The following is an 18,154-nucleotide window of genomic DNA, read 5'->3' on the forward strand; positions in this document are numbered from 1 at the left end:
GAGGAAATACACCCCACCTGGTGATAAGCACCAAAAAGTCACAACAAATCAAACTCCTCAGGAGGTTTGTTCCTGCATTTATAAATATTTGAGCTGTGGTCAAAAGCAGCAGCGTTCAGCAACCTCCTGTTTATGCATCTGCATGCTTACTTGTTCTGCAAAGCAAAAGGGGAACTACAAAAAAAAGTCTATTTGTGCGTAACACCTACGTTCTGTCTATTAGGACTTCTTTTAAAAACTAACAGGTTGGCTCTGGATAGCCAAGTGAATACATATTTTGTTTCTCCTTATACCCATAAAAAACTAGTAAGACAAGATCACATAATTGAAAAACAAGTGAATATTGGAATGGTTGATCATCTGAAGGCTACTGCACAGCCTGAGGACTACGCTTAGATAACCAGAGTATCAACTTGTTAGAATTCAAATCCACTAAACTCAAACGGCATAGAGTTTCAGAAAGACAGTGTTTAAAAAATTTAAAGCCCCCAAAACTGACAGGATCTCAGACAGCAGAAGATACAAGATTCGAAAAAAATAATTTCATTGGGTAGAAATGCAATAATGCAGACAGTCAGTAAGACTTGTTACAGAGTCAACAGTTACTTCGCTTTAGTGCCTAGCATGCCTGTGGTGATGCAGAGAACACAAAGTTTCAGGCCACAATTTTGATACGGCAAGAGAATACTACGGATAAGGTCAAGCACATGGTGCAGCAAGAGTCTCTACATTGTACTCTTAGTCTGTGCATATAATACCTCTTTAAATGGGAGCCAGCTGCTTCCAGGTTTAGCAGGATTCAAAGGATTCTTAAGTTTCTCTAGCGCATTTTCAATTGCATCTCCATAGTTATCCTGAAACCATTTCTCATGAGGAGTTTCTGCAGGAGCTGCAGTGATGCTCCGTACGTGTTCCAAAGCAAATACAATGGGCTTCATTAGAGCTGTATGCTTTTCACGCATGATTGCTATCTTCTCCTCTCTATTAAAAAAAATGAATTTCCTCTTAACTCCATAAAACAAAGTTACTTCATAAGCAGAGCATTAAAATAAGAGTGCAAATTCACAAAGTTTCTAAGAATTCACAAAAATGTTTACATCTCTAAAATGAGGTCTTCAAAGATGACTGCATTAAGAGTATTTCATTCCACACTGAATGCATGTTCCTCCGAATCATACTTTTTTTTTTTTAATTTGAAACATTTGAACTGGGCTCTTCACCACTGGAAACCCTAAGGAGAAGCTCAGAGAGCTCAAATCACCCTAAGCAACTGTTTTGTTTAATAAAAGAGTTCCTAAATACTACTTCCTAAGGGTACAACACACTATAAAGAAGGGGAAGAGTGCTATCTAGGTCACGACGTTCTCCCATTCCATGTAAGCCCTGACTTTAGAATTCAAAAGGTGGTGTTAAGTTTAGCCAGTGAATGGCTTTCATATTCCACAAATCCATTCACAACAGAACCCAGGTGAGAGCAAAAAAGGCTTGTGAACACTGAAAACCAAGAGCAGATAGAGACGTTCTGTTTACTCAAAAAATTCTGTGTTTACAGTAAACTCCAAATAGATTACACCCTTCAACATGCTTGTCCTCATTTCAGCTGACTTGTAAGAAAGATCTCGGAATGAAAAAATATATGATCTCATAATCCACAACTTCATATGCATTGGGTTCTAACGCATCGCTGCTGAGGAAACACCAACATGGATTCACAGGCAGACTGTCGTTGTTTCTCATTTGCTTAGAGTATTAGCTGTAGTGTCACAATGTTCTTGACATAAGGTCACTGGCTTACAAACAAGCAGCTAGGATAGTGCGAATTCAGGAGCAACAACACTGTTGATCAGTTTGACTGTATGCTTCCCCAAGAACAGACATTTGCTACAATTCTCACTTGAATTATTCAGGAAAGACATACTTCCGTAAAGTGTTGTTGTTTTGGACCCTCTTGACTTCATCTTCCAGCTGTTGAATCCTTCTGAGGACATACATGTGCTGTTGCAGTAAAACTCCCAACCAAAGTTCATCCCAAAGAACTGTAACTCTGCGCAGCTCAGCCACTAACATCTGAACCTGTATAAAATAAATTAAGATTCACTTACGTTTAAGAGTACTAGTATGAAGACTTATTCTTGAACAACTTGAAAAAAAGATGACAGCCTAACTGCAAAGGTGCACCAAACTTTCATTAGGCCTACCCACAAGATATACAAAGTACGTGTTTTGTGGTTCAAGTAAGAGCACAAGTAACATATATTTGGATTATTTACCTGCAGTACCATTGTTGGATTTGCAGCAGAGAGCTTCTCCACAATTTTGCTGTAACAATCTTGCATCATTGCTTGATCTTCATTTAATCCAACTTTTGTGTCATCTTTACTACTTTCTTGAGAAGTTGAGGGACTCCCTCCATCACATTCACCACCCAACAGTTCTTCTCCTTGGATATTACCTAGCAAAGTAGGGATGGCAGAAGGCAGCTTGTTCCCTAAATTAAAAGCAGATGTTAAAATGTTATTTACACTGTTCTGGCCTTGAAAAATACATCACTCAATACTACACTTAGCATCAGGTCCCCATATTACATTAAGTACTGACCAAGTATGTGATGATAAAATGGAAAAAACTAACTTATTTGCCAAACTGGTAAATCAAATGAAAGGTATCAGTGAGGTCCCATAATAAAAATGTTGTTAAGAAGCAGTATCAGAGTTACTGAAAAAAAATAAGAAAATCAACAACTTTTATCCGGTATATAAAATATATTAGCTAAAGTGTATTTGAACATTTATTTTTCCCTCCATACCTGAAGTCTGGGATTCACTGCTGAGTGAAATGGTACCCACTATTGCAGGATATAGTATGAGATGAGGAGAATCTTGAGCCACTCGACACAGTAAGTTGCAAATACTCTGACGAACATACACTTCTGGGTGATTCAGGCGGGAGAAAAGCTGAGGAATAATACCTTCAATAAAGAGGAAAAGAAAATGTGCCAATTCATTTCCACATACTTCAAATAAAGCAGAATTTTGTTTTATTTTTAAAAGCAGGCTGGTTTTGCATTAGGAGAACATAAATGTCTAGTTTCCCAATAAAAACTTCTTGTTTTAAATAACTGTCTTTCACTATACAGGCAATAGCTTATTTTCTTCTATTACTCACATACAGATAGCATCTGATGCAATATATAAATCCTTTAGTCAAGCACTAGGAATTGAGTTTTGCACATTGTATCTCTTATTTCATTTGTAAAAAATAAGGAGAGTCATGTTAATAGTTCTTGAAGTTAGCATAACTTGATGTTTCAAAAGAAGTTTTGCAATAGCTGGCCTCCTCTTCTGCTGCCCTCCACACTTTCACTCAATAACCTTTTGTGGGAAAGTCCCTAAACAACCAGAACCAGTAGTGACGAACAACTACTTCTGAGACATCTTTCTCTGAACTGTATTTCGAACTGCAGCTAGGAAAAAATCCCACCTCGTTATTTTAAGGTAGTAATGCAACATAGTACTTCAAAAACTACATCTCCCTTCAATATCTTTGGGCGGGGGAGGAAGGGGGGGTCAGAATCTGTGCTACTTTTCTATTCTAAGATTAAAATGCATGGTGGAGACTTGAACGCCTTTAATGAAATTATTCGTTAAAAACAGGCTCTCCTTTCATAAAATTTTTATTTAAGCATGATGGAAGTGCAATGAATACCTTTCTGCTTGCATTTAGAAAAAATGTGTCAAAATTAATTTTAACAACTAGATAACTTGTACTTACCTCTCCAAGGGGCAGTAGGTGTAGTTTCTAGCCCATGCTCTAGATACTGTCTGAGTTCTCCAGCATGTTTCACAAGCAAGCGTAGCAGTCTTAGGGTTGCCATCACAATAACATCATCAGTGCTTTGCTCAGAAGTATTTCTTAAGTGCAGCCTGGGATCATCTTCATCAAGTGGAACCTTGGAAAGAAAGAAATACTCCTCTAAGCTAAGTATGTAGTTCATATCATCATTTAGAAAAGTTTGTAACTGGATTTCCGCATCAGCACAAACACTAACCTGACCAGCATTGAGTTTGAGGAAAGTAAAATATGCACTGCAGGAGAGTTTATAGAGACTGAAGATTCTGTCCACAACTTTCCTCCAGACTTTAATTAACCCTTCTGTTGCATTTTCATCAAGATCCGAAAGCCAAGGACAACTTGTTAGTAATTGACGCCATATAACATCCACCATATCATCTTCTTCATTGTCTTCATTTTCAGTAATTTGTAGAGTCATATCCTCATCCTAAATGCAAATTAAGAGACAATAGATTACATTAAGTCCTCCAACTATTTCTACAAGCAGAATTGGTTCCTAATCCAGTTTTTGTCTAGGCAACTCATGAAATTGCATTACTTGCTCATATTCCTATAGGCCACAGAACAGGCATGTCACCACTTCACTAACACATGGTTGCTTAGAGAACTCTTGCATTACCCAAGTTAACTTCAAAAGATTTACAAGAGTTAGTATGAATCAGAAGTAGAGGAAAAGTTTCATGCTGAACTTCAACATTTTTTTAAAGCAAGCATATTTATACTTACTTGAATCCCAGCTGGACGACACACTGCCTGCCCAAGAATCCCATAGATTTTCTCTTTATCTTCCTCTGCAATGTTGTCTGGAAGCAAGTTCTGAACCTCAGATTTTTCCCGGGGCAGCAGACGAACACCTTCTCCCTGACTGTAACATTTAATGAATTATTGATCCCCAATATATTCATATTTGTAGAGTTACTGAACCCATTAACATTGTATATATAAAACTTCCCAAAGGAAGAAATCTTCACCCCTTTAACTCAGAATTAAACTCACTTCTTTTTAGAGAGCGCAAGAAGTTGAGAGAACATTCACAATTTTCTGCTCACACACAACTTCTGACCCCAAAGAAGAATAATCACAAATGCAAAGCTAGGGTTTATCTTAAGAAAGAAAACTAGTTGTGCCACACAAATTGAAACGTTAGGATGAATTTACCTGGCATTATCAACTACTTTCCGGCCCCATCTATAAGCCCAACTAGCCAGGGCCGCCCAAGACTTGGCTACTTCAGGTGCCTGTACCGAAGACAAGTGATACAGCTGTCCCAAGATGAAATCAGGTTCTCCAACTCCAATATTTACTGTGATGGGAGAAATAGAGCAGCACGTGTTATGATGTAAAACCTACTTGTAATTTCCTCAACCCACAAAATAACAGCAAAAGATGAGAAAAATGTGAAAGAAATGCAAAATATCATATTAAGGTGTTTGGGTTTTCAATTGTGTAGAGTAGCCTATCGCACAAATGCACACTGTCTACATTTGTAATAGTAAAATAAATACAAGAGTGATGGAGCACTTAAGACTTTATCAATATAATCGGTGCTATCCCTCAGTGGGATCATCAGTAACTAATTTAACAAAAAATGAGTAAGAAACACAACTCTACCTGTAGATTCACTTTCAATCCTAGGATATTCTTCTTCCAGGGTATTAACAGCTGGGAGATCAATCAAAGTATATATGTTTTTAGACAAGGTAGATAGACCAGTGTGATTCTGCTGCTGTCGAGCTCTATACACTTGTTTCAACTGTCCTGAAATCTCCTTCCATTCTGCTTGAATCCATTTAGCCAGAGTGAGAATAGATTTAGCAACTGCATATTCAGCCTTGGCAGATTTGCAAAAGGATATGGCACAAGAACTCAGCATTTCCATGGCATGCGTTGACTGACCTGCATATCATGAAAAGCATGTCCTCAGTAGTGTGTTAACCTTATTCAAAACATTTCTGAAATGCAACATATTCAGATATGGCTTGTAACAATATATATTTTTTACAAAGAAAAATATCTTTTGAAGTCAAAAATGACATGGAAGAAAAGACTTGTGAAAACACTTTCAGACTGAGACAACAGTTAATAGGATGAAATCAGTTCCTAATGATACTGTCCTATTACGATTTCTTTAAGGTCAGGGGAATTAGCCTGGTTATAAAGAAAAGACGCCCAAGTATCTACAACATAATTAGCAAATACTCACCTGCTGTGTATAACAATTTTGTTTTCTCAATATCAAGTTCAGGACCCCATTTTTCATCTATCTGACCAGGTGCAGACAATTTTTTAAAGTGCTGGACTAAGTCTTGTGCAGTGGTAGTTTTTCCTAGCTGAACCTCGCTGCACTGGGCAAGCAGTCGTGTAGCTAGGGCAATATTTCCTCGCTTCCGTGCAAATTTCGCTGCTGTTAAGCCCAGCTCCATTAGATGGCTTTTAATTGGGACTGTTGGTTCTGAAGAAGAAAGCAGAACATTCTAAACAAAATTATTAAACAAACAATAATTGCATCTGGGGTATGTAGCTAATTTCTACCCAATGTATTCTGTACATGGCCATCAGTAAAAAATTGCTCAGCTCTTTCCTATTTCCTAACAGAAATTCCTTCAGAAATTTAGATGACTTCATTTCTGCCTAGAATATTTATACATCCCATCTGAAATATATATCTGAAATATATCCATAGATTATCTGCTGGGCAAAAGAGTAATTTTTTCACTACAAGCATTCTTCGTAACTAAGGAATCTACTTATCCCCTAGCAGAACTACTTTTTCTCCCACTCTCATACCGCACATTTAAATGGCTGTGTTCAGGAACTAAAGTAGTTAAAAGTATGAAGAGATTAGCAAGTCAAGTGTGATTAGAAGACTGAGTATAGAACTGCATTTCAGAATAATTTTTTTTTCTTTTTGACACTGTCTAGATTACAGTAATAACTGAGACACCTAGTTGAACAGCAAGACACCTAAATAACCAAAACTTAGCTTTTAAGAAGTAATGCATCTAAATTAAAGAAAAAGACACAGCCACTGCTTTCAGCAGAAGATTTAAATTCAAATTCTGCATTTACTTTTCGTAATACTAAAATGAAAGCTTATTATACCTTTAAGTTTTTCCATCAATTGATTCTGGTACACTGTGTATCTCAGCGCATGCATCCATGGCCTTACATCATGCTGTTTGCATGACCTCAAAGCATCATTGAAGAGAGGTATGAGACAGTCCTGAAAGAGGCACAGAAGTTGCAGAGTTGTCATCAGAGACATCATCACTAAAATGTATTTTCCTTTACCAAAACCAAAGACCATTTTAGTGCAGAGTAAATATTCTTACTTGTACAGCAGCTACTCTTTATCGTTAACTAATAAAACACAAATATATTTTGTGCAACTCCAGAAAGACATGCTGATTTTGAGAAGATAACACTAGGAATAGCTCAAAATCAAGCAGAATTCTTTTCTGAATAATGTTATTAGAACTAGATCATTCATGCTGGTTGAAGTTTGACATTGAGTTTTTAACTGGGTTAAATAGACTGAGTTTTGATAAATATTTTAAAGTTAAAGCACCACATTACACGTGGGTGTTGTAGGACTAAGTATTACAATGTAGACATATATCAATGCTTCTCTAAAAAGCAACTACCAATGAAATTTTAAAAATGCTGTAACTAGTTGAAAGAGATAGTATATTTATAACTACAGAAAGAAGTCCAACTGAGATGTAAATTTAAAAAAAACATGGGTCAAGGCATGTTAGAAAACTAAATGAGGTCTTTTTACAGTAGAATTAACAACAGTCAAAACAATTAATGTACGTTCCGTAGTCAATACTTCATGACATGACATGGAGGAAAAAGATTAGTCCAATTTAGGTTTTAAACACAGACATACCTCTGATGTCAGCCTGTTGGATACAGTGTTTTCCAAAGCAGAAGAACAATACAACTGAAGAGTGCTCAACACTGGTAAAGACTGAGACACAGTGAGTGTGGAAAGTCTTAAAGGTCCAATAGCTATTCGTGATGTTTGCTTTAAGTATTTAATAAGATTTCTGAAATAAAAGAATCAGATCACTCATTTTTGTTAGACTTTAAAGAGTAATATCAAAATTATTGAAGAAAAAGCAAATTCAGCATCTTCAAAGAGATAAGAAAATCTTGCAATATCACATGCAAGTTATAGTATGATACTTCATTATTAAACTGACAAGAAGCAGTACTTTATCAGCTCAAAGAGCTACATAATCTCCAAATTAAACTTCATCTTATTTTTTCTCAGTGAGCTTATAACTCACAACAGCTGAAACTGGTAGCAAACTACCACAGGTGCTGAAGTACAAAGCAGAGTATGCTTTTCACAAAGTTATGTTTAACAAACTAGAACAGCTTTTCACAGTATATTACATTCATTCAAAGCACATTTCAACTTACTCAGATATTGACTGCCATTTTTGCTCCTGGTCTATGTGGCTTACAGCTGTTGCCAGACACACCGAACTTCTCAAAAGCTGCACTTCAACTGCTTTTTGAAGTTCTCTTGGATCAGGACTTAGCATATTAGGAAGGAGCTTCTTCATGTCTACATGGAGATTAAACAATTGAAACCAACTAGAACTGCCAAATTTTATCAAGTGTAACCATGTGAGAATGCATTTTTGAGAGCACGGAAGTTTGGAAAAAAGCCTTTTTTATATATATATAAAAATATATACAAATATAAAAATGTGTATGTATTCATATCAGAAATTGATGATAGATTACTTATAAACACACACATTAACTCCAGAAAAAACACTTGTATCAACATTTAGAATGACCACTGCCAATCATTTTGAATCTTGAGTCATAAAGGTTATGGTCAGTCCACTGAACACAGCAAACTGCATTCATAAGTTTCAGTCTGTCATTTAGAGAGGCAGACACATGAAGAGGTATTTACTTTTGTATTTGAAGTAATATGTTAACTTATGCATTTATACCTATTTTTTCTTTGGATCCCCCTGCAAGTAGGTTGATATTTTCTCCTGGTAATAATTCTAGTTGTTCAGTGCATTCAGTAAGTTGTCCAGACTCAAAGCTGCTCAAAGATCTGCAATTCAATGTTTATAGTTTTATTTTCCATATTTCTCACTGCATTCCAGTTGCTAAATATCTTACACAGTAAAAAAGAAAGACTCAAGTCTAACTTAAAATGTTACAGAGCACTTATGATTAATTCTAAGCAAAAAATCCCTATTTCCACATAGGTCAATAAAAGGCAATAGTACTGCACCAAATGGATAAATTCAATATCAAAGTGAAAGGAAAAAACACCTCTCCAGCTATGAAGCTTTTCATATTATCATCACACTACATATAATACTCTTCTACCATAGTCAGGAAGGAAAAGGCTGACTTTGGAAGAGTTTAAAAATAAACAAAGAAAACACCAAAACTTTTTTCTCCCCTCTGTACACAGGAAAGTAAGTTTTGGGGCAGAACGTCATGACGCTGTGGTTTCAACTCCGCAGTTTACTTGAAACCAAAATTCCAGAAATACTGGACTATTGTGCAGATCATAAATTTGCTGCTTCAGGCCGTTATGCAATATAAATCTGTGTAATTAACTTTTTTCCCCACCATTGTTCTACATTAGGAAATAATTTGGACATTAAAGATTTTCACAGAACTACACAAAACAAGACACTGAAAGGTTAAGAGGCTTGATGGCTAAATACAGAAGACTCAAAGGTTCAATATTCTTGTTACTATCCACTGAAGAAGGAATTATCTAAGTATCTGTATTAGAAAAGAGAAAAAAAATATTCAGAATGTGAAAACTCCCCTTTCTGCTGAACTATTTCAATCTTATTACTACACAGAGTCCCTTCTCAGCCTGTCAAGTTAAAGTGCTGTGCATCCTCAGCAGCTTTTTGCAGGATGTTTCTGATGATACAGTACCTTACTTCCAGTAATGACTTGGATGAAAAACTAACTCAAACCAGCCCAAATGGCCAAACCTCTGCAGTAGTACATCAAGCACTTATGATGTTTATCAGAAGTACAGTGGGTTCAGTTTACAAAGACATGAACATTGAGCAATGATACATTTTCACACCCGTGACCGCCCTCACTACCCTAATGGATTAACTGCACAACGCTGAGTTATGCAGTAAGAAAAAGGAGGGACCCTTTCTCTGACAGAAGTAGTCACCTTAGCAGACCTGCAAGGGTTTATTTCAAAGCTTCCTTCTATGCCTTTATTTTCAAGTCAAGAAATTTCAGCCAAAAGGATTTTTACAATGTTTACCACAATAGTACAAGGATGGAAAGTCATCAAGTAGTCAAATGAAACAGAAAGGACCCTTAAACCTTGAAGGACTATTTCAATGTCACAAAGATTTTTTTCATGAACCAGACAAATATCAAGGGTTAGGAAATAAATGCACAAAGTACAATTCTAAATTCCATTTCAAAAAACAAACAAAAAAATTAAGCATCCAAGACCACCTCCTTAATATACTTTTTACATTACATCAATGAATTAAAATGTTTTTTAAAAAACTGTACCACTGACAGGCGTTTTATTCTTTACTATTACTTGAGTTGTACAAAAGGATGCACCTTCTGCCAGTAGAATAAATTTGCTATCTTTTACTTTCAGTGAAAAGATGTTTTTCTTGAATACTAAGAAATCTCAGCAGCCAGAAAGCCAGAGTAACTATTTAGAATGACATTACCTCTTTACTTATCTGTATGGCTAGTAAATATCATGGCCAAGATTTCCCCCTTCCAAGAACATAACTTCCTTCTTATCACACCTCTATTTCAATGACATCCAGTTTCTAAAATCCATAAAAACTTCAATATTTCAGTTCTAAGATACTGAACTCTAAGGTACTGTTGAATAAATTAATTAAATCCTTACTTTATGTAGTTAAAGTCTGCTTTCAAATTGATCGAGGTATTACTATTGCTTTTCTTCAAGTCATGGACCATATTTTGCCACTCCTGAACAGCAGACCAGTCAGCAATGGAAATGTAACATTCACATGCTTTGTTACCCAAGTAGTTTATAACTTCAGGTGAAGAGTCACTTGGCTTAGTCAGAACAGTTTTTCTAGTTTCTCCTGCAAAATGAAAATATAGTATATATACTTAAATATATATTTATGCTGATATGCGTTTACGTATAAATTCTATTACTCAAATGTAATTTCTATGTCTTTTGTCAACAAAACCACTTAATTAAAAAGAAATCCAGTAGTTACACATTACACAAGTATTCTTCCAATTTTTTATTTTTTTTTTTTAAAAAAAGAACCTTTTCAAAGGAGGTGTTGGAAAAGTTAAGTCCATATCTGTAAAGAAACACCAAGGAACCAGAAGAACTAAACTAGGAACAAAGAAGGGCCCTTTTCAAAGATGAAACAGAATACTGAAACAAAGTCTCAGTAGTTAAACTCGGAGTAACTAGTGCATTTATGGTACAATTATGTCATAAATACTAAGCTATGATGATCTAATAAATAATTTAGAATTACATTAGTAAATTACAGAATAATTTACCTATTATTTTTAGTTTCGTTCAGCTAGACCTCAGTACCGCAAACCCTCATATCTACACATAATATCGATTTCAATGGCATGAAGTGGTTCAGTTTAACTGCAGACAAATAGGTTTTCAGATTTAAGAATGAGACACTACCATTACCACGGCTCTAGCATTGAGTGTTCTAATGTTTTTTGTACGTACAGTTACAAAACTGTATTTCTCTTAAAAAGAAACCAATAAATACTGACCATTCAAGGAATGCTTTGGGCTGGCATTATTCAGACTGTTTGAATTGGCCAACTTCAGAACAGTTTTGTCAAAGCCTGTTATGCAGCAATCCACTCCTGTCATGGAACACAGGTGCTCCTGGTATTCCGCAGTTGCTTTTTCAAACCTTAAATGGTTTAATATCTTAGTCAGCATTTTACCAAAAGAGAAAAAACTGGTTCTGTAAATAGACTATATTTTAAACATTTCTTTGCCACAATACTCAAAGAGTTCATGTGTCACCTTCAGCAAAAGAAAGGAGTTAACATAGAATACAAGTTTACTGGCTGAATTTCCAGGTTATAGCATAGTATAAAAGCTTTTCCATTCAGGTTCTAATGCTAACTTCAAACCAAATACAGATTGAAGGAGATGAATGAGTTTTATATAAGACTGTCTCACTTCTTACCTGAATGAGTAAAGCTGAATAGTGATTAAATATATATCATTTAACAGAGGATTGTAAAACTGGTTCCAGGGCAACAATTCACACCTTAAACTTGACATTCCTGAGAAACGTCTCAGGTATTACAAAGCTGCAAATTATTTTAAATAATCTTATGAAAATAGGAAAATGATAGTTATAAATATAAACCCCCATGGTTTTTTTTGTTTTGTTTGGGTTTTTTTTTTACACTTCAGGTAAATACTGAAAGGTGTCCCTTTTTCATTTCATACAGAATAAAGGATACATTCCTTTAAGGAGACAAAAACACCAAAATGAAGGCACACCCTATCTGGAACATTGACCCACTTATTTGTATCTGCAGCCAAAGTTTCTACTTCAATAGACACAGAAGTCACTTTTTCAAAGCTGAACTAAAACTGCAAGGCATCTCTCTCGGATTCCCTTTCTTGGCAAACTGTGGCAGATAATCAGATCATGCCATTGGTCAGAAACTTCATTAGAAAATATTTAAATTAATAATATTTTGCAATGGAAAATTAAATACAATATGAAATTAGTATTGCAGTGTACAAAAAACTAAAAAAAACAGCTTAGGAGCACCAATTATATTTAAGTCTTGCTAATTTAGTTAAAACTAAAGGTTCAAAATATATATCTAAAAACGTTGCATGCATTAGGTATCTCTAAAAGACACAATGACTTCAATTGACATGGAAATTAGATCAGTAGCCTTGATTCACACCACAATTTAAAGAATTCGGAAGCAGAACTATGCATACGAAGGAAAAAAATGTCCAAGTTCGTAACATCCAGCTACCCAAGAAAGCTTACCGCCCTTCTGCTTGTTGAGCTACAGAATTGATCCAGGCAAGACTCTTTCCAAGTACAGCAGAAGACCAGACAGCGATACCCTGAATAGCTTCAGGACAGTGAAGCTCACACAGTGCTTCTACCAGCATCATAATTGTCACTTCCAAATCATTTCCCTAAAACCAAACCAAAAGCTTTATTTAACAAATCTCATACAAAATAAGAGCTATATACATGGTTAAACACTTAGAAAGGGTAAAGCAGTATTTCATCGCATGCATCTACAAGTCAGGGCTCTGCATATCCATTCATAACACTGCTTTTGGAAAAGCAGGGCAGCTAAGGGAAGAGCATATGCTGTGAATTCACAGCCTGACCATTGCAAGGTGATGGCCTACACCTATATAAGAATTCATAAGCAGGAAGCAATAAATATCTATCAAACCTCCTTTGGTAAAACATTTAAGCAAATCAGGTCATGTACTGAAAAAACTATTCAACCTTTTTAAAAAGGCTTAACCCCTTTATATCCATTCATCCCATCCCCGCACCTACCTGCTAGTTACTTATAGAGGAAGGATACCCCCACGATACATCCCCCTCCCACTGGTACTCACAGGTAAGCAAAGACACTACACTACCACAAGCTCGGGGAGGTCTCACACTAATACAAGACAAGTTTCATAATGTTTATGCAGAACCTTCCGCTACAGCATTCATTTACATATAGTATCTGACCACATGTATACAGTACATCCTAATCTCTAACCTACTGTATCACTTAACCACAAAAGTCTGTCAATACAGAACTATGAGTTTAAAATGTAGCTTTAAATAACACAGTCTTTTACAGACCACTGACTGCCTTAGCTTAGGTCTTTTAGAATACCACGTGAATATTTTTGCAGTAGTCTACAGAGTCTGAGAAGAGAGTACCTGAGAGATACTATTATTAGTTTTCATTTCTGTGAGTAAATCAAAACCATGCCTGACTGTCACCGCAGGCTGGCCAGCCAGCAATCCAACTCTCATGATGGAAAGTCTAATCCGTGTTAGCCAATCTTGGCATGTCTGACGATTAGTATAGAAGAATGTCCTGATAACCTTTAAAGACAGAAAAGATAAGTTATACAACACAGTTCTTCTCTATGAATCAAAATAGTTATATTAAGTACTTAATATTTATAACAATCAAAGTCAGGACACGTTTATTTTCTCCAGCTGAGTTTTCAATTTAGAGATGAAGAAACAGGTAAAATTCTGCATCTTGAATTTTCTTAAAACAGACAGTCTGAAATCATGCATAGCATGCTACTGGCAAGCTAAAAATCTTGAAATGAACTGACTCTAAATTATATATTATTGTCATGTCAAAGTATAGTAATTAAACAGCTTACTTCAACACTGAAGAACGTTTTGCAGTTAGAACTACACAAAAGGGTACGTTGATTATAAATAATTATTATATTCCTCAAGAAGCAGTTTAAAGCCCCAAATAATTGTGTTACTTTATAACAGGACTGCTGACAATCTACAAATACATGACTGCTACAAATTAGAGGTACTACAGACTTGCTTGATTTGCAGCACTATACAAGCTGGTACTCCAGAAATAAATCCTGTTTTCACATGTTCTCTAGGAATAAGCCAAAGTCAAAGCCAGATGAATTAAGAGTCTCAAACTTTGTTTGAGAAGCTCTTCTGAAGTTCCACAGTTAAGACCTGAACAACCCTGAAAACACTGTTCATTCAATAGACTGTTTCAGGTAACATCAGCACTGTAAGACAGACAAACCTTGGGTGGAGAGGTGAGGGCATTGGCACATCCTTCATAAGCATTGTACATCAACTTTTCCAAGTTCTCCAGATATTGTAGAAGGAGAACAAGCCTAAGCTGGTTGCTACTGTGTCCTTCGTCATTGTCTGCAGTAGTCCACTGGCTAACATCTTGGTCAGGGTTTAATGTATGGGCTGCGAGACTTCTAATAATACCTACACATTTTACCAAAACAAAGGAAAAGAACATTACCAGACAATATTTTATTTAAATATGTCAAGGGATAGCAATGCTGAAGTAAAATCACTCAGAAACTAAAAGTAATTATGCAAGTGGTCTGCCATTGCGCTTCTTGATGTGTCAGACCAAAACAGACTAAAAGTCTATAATCACTGAAAAATAAAGCCATTGTGTTTCTTGCCTTGGACATGAAGCTGCACAATCTCTTATTACAAAAAAAATTTCATTAAAATAAATTAAATTCTTTACATTACCTTCAATTGTTTGAAATGTATCTTGGGCTCTACCCAGAGGAGTTCTCAACTTCGAAAGAACAGTGAACTGAGCTGCTTCCCAAACAGCCCATTGCCAAAGGACTGCATCAGTCTTCAACAAATTACGAGGGATGGCTGGTTGATCTCTCTTGTCTAGTCTTTGACAGCTATAGAACAATCTTTCTAACCAATTATCCTTCCTGAAAGAAAACATCAGTACGTTAATATAAGTTCATGTGATAACAAGTTTATACTGCACACACTTCAGCTACCTATTACTCTCAAACAAATCTCTTATAGGAGATTTGTACGTATGCAAATAGGTGTGTATTTGAAGATATTTATTAAATGCCCCAGAGAAGGGTTAAAAGACAGACTGAAGGTAAAGCGATGTAATTTATAAAGATAATTACAAATTTTAAACTAGATACGGTATGGAATTGGTCACTATTAATTCAATATCCATGAATTTCAGTTTTAAAGGAAGTTCTTACCCAGTTCGGTGAGAGTTTCCATACAAAATAAAGCTAATGACATCAGAGAAATCCTGCGGGTGGAATGTATTACTTGGAGCTTTGCTCATATGACTTCTTATAGCCAAAGAAATTTCTTGTATTTCTGTGTGGGTACGGTTACTGCAGGAAGAGGGGAGGGGAAAAAAAAAAAAAAAAAAAAACACAAAACAAAAATCCAACCCATGCTATAATGTACTTGAATAAATCAAAAAATGTTGTGCAAAAAAGTTATATATGTGTGTGCGTATATATATATATATGCGCAGTGATTGGAACTAAGTACACTGTTCGCTATTAAGAAAAAGTGCCTTAAGTGTTCAGGTGTTTGAGACAAATTGCCGGACATAATATTGCTGAAGCTCTGGATAACATGGACCTTGCAAATATTCATTTTGGCTACCAGAAATGCTGCACAGTTTATCAAATTTGTTATCTACTTCGTGTACTACCCACTGTTCTTAAGCCTGTAACAGTAGAAGATACAGCAAGACACTGTCATGCTTTTTGATTTTAAATTAAGAAAATACAGTGACATTTGGATGGCATTATTTTTCAGATATTCATTATTTTTTCAGATAAATTTCTTTGAATTTTCTCTATATTAAAGTTCTCTCTCAGCTAATCTGAACAACTTACCTCAACACCACATCTAGAGGAATTGACTTCAAAAGTTTTCCAAAAGTTTGTCTTACACGTGCACCACTATGTACTAGTTGAACACGACACACGTCAACGCACCTGCATGACCAAAAAGGAAAAAAGGTCATAACATTTCCACTAACTCCATAATTCAAAATATAGAGAATTTTGTGCAAGTACCTTTGTAAAAGGTCATCTGGGAGGGAGGAAGACAGGGCATGGAGGCTACTACATGCTTGAAGACAAATATTCACATCTTCCAGAAGTGCTGAATTAAGGAGTAAAAAGAAAAGTTATTCTTGCTGGAATTACACAAATTACATATTATTCTGGTTGTGGCAGAACAGTATAGCTCATAGAAGGAGACAGAGGCTTTAAGCAATACCTGATTTAGCTGACTGGTTTTTACTATAACAAGTAAACACCTAGTAAGGAAGTCACTTGCATTACGTGTTACTTGCAGGCCTTTTCTGATGGCTGACAGATTAATCCTTCTATGGTCTCTATACGTTGGCATTATACACCATATATTTCAATAAGAATGAACTATGGTAAAGTTAGTTAGCTAGTTCCTGGCCTTGGGGAGTTACTGCTCTTGCTAGTATTATGCTATGAAAGCATCTGTTCCCATATTTCTATTTCCAGCTTATTTTGAAATCCGAAACAATACGTCACATTATGGAATTATTCCACTACTTTTGATAAAATAAAATGCATTCTTACAAGATTTGGCACATCACTCACGTTTTTGGTAGATCAATTTCACAATCACAAATATTATTTTTGAAAAACATTATTTGCATAAGTAATAGCTAGCTTAAGAAGAATTATAGAAGGAAGTGTAAGTTTTTGCACAATACAAAATGGAAACATCCCTAAAAATAAATGAAACAACAAGTACACTTACAGCTATCAATGGTATATGACAAGGTCCCTTATGTAGTTCATTATGCCATGCTAAAGAGAGTTAATAAGTAAAAATATGCGGTATCTTACTGTTTGCTAAAAGTCCTTTACAAAACTTATGAAAAGATGGGAGTGAAAATAACGGTGCGTATGTTTCCGATTTTTTCATCAAAATAGCCACTTCCAAAGCCCATGTCGTAAGTAGTTTCCTTAAAAACCAAAAGTATTAGTCACTCTATACAGTTACAGAAAGATTATCTTTTAATATAACAAACTACTTCATGTTACAAATTAGTATCATACCTTAACTCGTATTTTTGAAACAAAAGGTTTTCTAACATTAAAAATATCCCTAGCTTTCACAGCATTTTGGTAATACAAGAGTGTACCTATAGTAAAAGGGTACGTTCCATGAGCAAAAACTGCTTTTTCAGTAAAGTTTGATAGCTCTGCTTTTACTGTATAGATTTTATGATTATTTCGATGTTTCTAGTTTTCATGCATAAAAATGAGCTGCTTTTTTCCACAGGTATTTCATTATTAATTCTCATAAAAAACAAATACTCAACTGATTTACCCCAAGTTTTACCGATGAAAATTATCCTTGTTTCTGAATTAAGCCATTCCACTGGAAAAAACTACCCTCCTGATTAAGAAGAAAATGCTAGTTACCTGGTATCTTGAGTAAGGTTATCCTTCTTAAGCAGTAGCCCCAGAAGATTTAGTATGATTGAGAAATGTTTTTTTGTTGCTGTGGTTACAGTACTTATAACCGCTCCGTCAAACAAAGAGGGAGAGGAAGAACTGAGGCTACTGGATATGAAATGGTCATGCCTGAAAAGGCAAGGAAAAACATAAAATATAAAACCACCCCAAGATTAGGGATACTTCCTTAAAGTATACAGGCGGGGAGAAAAACAACAACAAAAACCCCAAACCAAACCCAACCGA

At 35.6% G+C, this 18,154-nt stretch overlaps 1 protein-coding gene across 2 annotated transcripts in view; it reads right to left on the reverse strand.

Moving 5' to 3' along the window:
• SMG1 (SMG1 nonsense mediated mRNA decay associated PI3K related kinase) overlaps positions 1 to 18,154 on the reverse strand; it is a 68,305-nt gene that overhangs the window by 19,737 nt on the left and 30,414 nt on the right. For both annotated transcript variants that reach the window (XM_063342894.1, XM_063342895.1), the window contains 25 exons: positions 17,876 to 18,037; positions 17,294 to 17,412; positions 16,478 to 16,565; positions 16,295 to 16,396; positions 15,638 to 15,778; positions 15,144 to 15,343; positions 14,668 to 14,864; positions 13,809 to 13,976; positions 12,894 to 13,048; positions 11,635 to 11,780; positions 10,760 to 10,961; positions 8,832 to 8,941; positions 8,284 to 8,431; positions 7,745 to 7,904; positions 6,955 to 7,075; positions 6,056 to 6,304; positions 5,464 to 5,748; positions 5,011 to 5,155; positions 4,579 to 4,717; positions 4,049 to 4,279; positions 3,772 to 3,949; positions 2,807 to 2,968; positions 2,271 to 2,488; positions 1,919 to 2,073; positions 759 to 981 (listed from right to left, as the gene is read on the reverse strand). In XM_063342894.1, coding sequence (XP_063198964.1) covers positions 759 to 981; positions 1,919 to 2,073; positions 2,271 to 2,488; positions 2,807 to 2,968; positions 3,772 to 3,949; positions 4,049 to 4,279; positions 4,579 to 4,717; positions 5,011 to 5,155; positions 5,464 to 5,748; positions 6,056 to 6,304; positions 6,955 to 7,075; positions 7,745 to 7,904; positions 8,284 to 8,431; positions 8,832 to 8,941; positions 10,760 to 10,961; positions 11,635 to 11,780; positions 12,894 to 13,048; positions 13,809 to 13,976; positions 14,668 to 14,864; positions 15,144 to 15,343; positions 15,638 to 15,778; positions 16,295 to 16,396; positions 16,478 to 16,565; positions 17,294 to 17,412; positions 17,876 to 18,037 — 4,204 coding nt within the window. The remainder of the gene's footprint in view (positions 1 to 758; positions 982 to 1,918; positions 2,074 to 2,270; positions 2,489 to 2,806; positions 2,969 to 3,771; positions 3,950 to 4,048; positions 4,280 to 4,578; positions 4,718 to 5,010; positions 5,156 to 5,463; positions 5,749 to 6,055; positions 6,305 to 6,954; positions 7,076 to 7,744; positions 7,905 to 8,283; positions 8,432 to 8,831; positions 8,942 to 10,759; positions 10,962 to 11,634; positions 11,781 to 12,893; positions 13,049 to 13,808; positions 13,977 to 14,667; positions 14,865 to 15,143; positions 15,344 to 15,637; positions 15,779 to 16,294; positions 16,397 to 16,477; positions 16,566 to 17,293; positions 17,413 to 17,875; positions 18,038 to 18,154) is intronic.

This window comes from Chroicocephalus ridibundus, chromosome 8 (assembly GCF_963924245.1).
Source record: "Chroicocephalus ridibundus chromosome 8, bChrRid1.1, whole genome shotgun sequence".
Taxonomy (NCBI): domain Eukaryota; kingdom Metazoa; phylum Chordata; class Aves; order Charadriiformes; family Laridae; genus Chroicocephalus; species Chroicocephalus ridibundus.